Source organism: Nematolebias whitei, chromosome 16, assembly GCF_014905685.2.
Source record: "Nematolebias whitei isolate Nwh7 chromosome 16, NemWhi1, whole genome shotgun sequence".
NCBI lineage: Eukaryota > Metazoa > Chordata > Actinopteri > Cyprinodontiformes > Rivulidae > Nematolebias > Nematolebias whitei.
In genome coordinates this window covers 32701662-32704295 of record NC_056513.1, presented here as the reverse complement: position 1 = coordinate 32704295, position 2634 = coordinate 32701662, and the positions used below count along the sequence as shown (strand labels likewise).

General features: G+C 40.4%; 1 protein-coding gene across 1 annotated transcript in view; it reads left to right on the top strand.

The window, feature by feature from the left end:
• Positions 1 to 2634, top strand: part of jpt1a (Jupiter microtubule associated homolog 1a) — a 60973-nt gene that overhangs the window by 56985 nt on the left and 1354 nt on the right. Inside the window, exon 4 of the mRNA XM_037690580.1 lies at positions 1715 to 1742. Coding sequence (XP_037546508.1) covers positions 1715 to 1742 — 28 coding nt within the window. The remainder of the gene's footprint in view (positions 1 to 1714; positions 1743 to 2634) is intronic.

Sequence of the window (2634 nt, the reverse complement as noted above, 5' to 3'; positions counted from 1 at the left end):
AGATTCATAGAAGGTTTGATAAAGTTGATCAACTCGTACGCAGATGACACCACATTATATTCATTTAAAAATGTCCAATTTCTCTCCTGATTATTTTATCATCTGCAATATTTATCCAAGTTTTATGAATCATTATCCAAAAGTCTCCTTTCTGGTAGAAATCAATAAAGGTTTTTGGTGTTTTGTACCATGACGTGAAAATAAAAAGTTTAAAGCCAAAGTTTGTATTTTGTTTAATAATGCTCATTTTGAGAAGATTGTTTTTCATCTGTTTTTACTGTTAAACCTAAACATTATATAAAAAAGGGTTATCAACTAATTTGTAGAAAGTCTACATCGACCTGTTAAGCATGCTAGCCAAAATGAAACCATTCTTAAACTGCAGTTGTGGGCCGCACAAAATCTCTCCAAGGGCCGCAAATGGCCCTCGGGCCACACTTTGGACACCTGTGGCTTAAAAATGTTAGCCCTGTTCGGAGCTGGCACTAATGTCCTTTCTGACAGATTCAGTCGAGAGGTCAGGTCTCAGTCTGACTACAACTGGCAGGACACGAGCCTTGAGGGCTCAGACCTTTTTACTGGTCTACACTTGTAACCATGACGACCAGTGGGCTGTCAGTGAACAACAACATCAGCATGTCTTCTGATGTTTTAAACAAGCCAGAAATAAATCTTTGTTCCTTAGTCTACATAACATCTATTACGCTACTTTAGCTAACAGACACAATATGAGAGAAATAAAGCTGCACAGCATCAGTACCCTCAGAGTGTCAGAGCAAAGACTGAATGATTCAACCAGTCTTCTACAGACGGCTGCAGCTGTTGTTTGTGTGACGATGTCTTCAATGCGTGTTGAGTGTTTGCAGCTCCATCTAGATACAACTAGCTCAGGACTGATGTTGGTGCCAGGTCTGATCGGGGTCTTGGTTAGGACCTCACTGGACTGGGTCTGTCGGTGCGAGTGTCAAAAAAAAAACCAAGCAACATTTCTTTGGGTCAAAGAGGCTCACAGGCATGTCGCAGGTTTTTCAAACAGTTGGTCAAAACATTTGTGTAACTAAATTTCCTCTCAGAATGGAGTGGTGTGTGTCTGGAACTCATCAGTTTAAAGTGATTTCTACAGTGTAGCTTGGACACTTGCGCAGGAGCTCTCCTTAGGATAGAAACATGTAAAACTTTAGATGTAATAATTCTTAACCTGGTGCACGTCTGTCTGTCTTTATTTCAAAAGTGTACTTCAGTAGATTAAATCAGAAATGTGGGAGTGGTTAACAAAGCGATGTGTGTGTGGGTGTTACATTGTGGCTGTGGGCGGGTAGTTATATATAAAAAAAAAGGTTCATTGTCAAGAGTCCAGCTTTATAAGCTGTGCACACAGTGAGGCCATTGTTTGAATCAAACTGGACTCATTACTCTCATGGCACTGGTTTCACACAGACCGCAACAGAAAATGGATCTTTTTTTTTTTTTACTTTCAGTTTTGAGTCACCGACTAATCTCGAACATACGCAGCCCACTGACCATTGACATACTGACCTCTGTGTTGTCGGATGACCTGGTTCAGTCTGAAGTTTTTGCTTCAGAAAGGAGAAACAAAACTCAAGACTCCAAAGAGGAAACACCTCAGTGCATGCGTTTCTTCTTCTGATTGATGATTTAGTAAACTCTGAATCAATCTAGATGCTAATTCTTTTCTTTTCATTCTGTTTTCCAGGACGGAGTGGACTCTGTAGGTGATACTGGTAAGAATTTTAAGGTTTAGTGGATCTCCTCTGACTGATGGCTGCCATCATTTTATCCTAAACTTTATACGTAGGAGGAAATGAAAGATGAACGAGGAAGTGTTAAGTGTTGGTTTCTCTTAATGCTTCATTCATTATTGAAGAGTTTCTGTGAGAAAGCTGAGAGCAGTGTTCAGTGTTTCCCCTACCATTATACAAGCGGGGTACCCCACCCCGTCCACAGAACTGAGCACCCCGCCTACCAAACCAAACTTGCTCCCCACCCACCCCCCACCCCCATGTGTCCATCCCCCCGTCAACAAAAATCATGGATGAGATGAGCACCCCGCCATGGCAAGTTAACTAGGGGAAACACTGGTGTTCATTAGGGGGATAAACATTACCAGCTGAGTCTGTGAACAAACCACGAGACTGACTCCCCCAGGAAGGGTTAGATTCTCTGCTGATGACGTGCATTTCCAGGAAGGAGCAGCTCAAACGTGCACACTTCCAAAGGCTGTGACCGTGTTTATTGTGTGAATGTTTATGAAGCGTTCACTCTATTGTGATCCATTTTTCTTCCATACATTTTTCAGTATCTTTCTTGTTCCACAAATTTTGTTTTCAGCAAATCATAAATTAAAACATTCAGGAGAAGGCTGCTATGACTTTTGATATTGGTGTAACTTTGGCTTTTTGAAATATTTAGACTTTTCTGCCATTTTTTTTCCTCATAGAAAATGAATTGAGTTCATTTTACATCCCTCATATCTTTACATCTGTTTACAACCTTTTACTGTTCCGTTCACATTTTGTTCTGCTTCAGCTTCTTTCAGCTTCCTTGCTCAAATTTAAACTTTTTTTCAGCTAATTTCAGCCTTTTTTTAGCTGTTTTGTGATCTTTCAGTTTCTT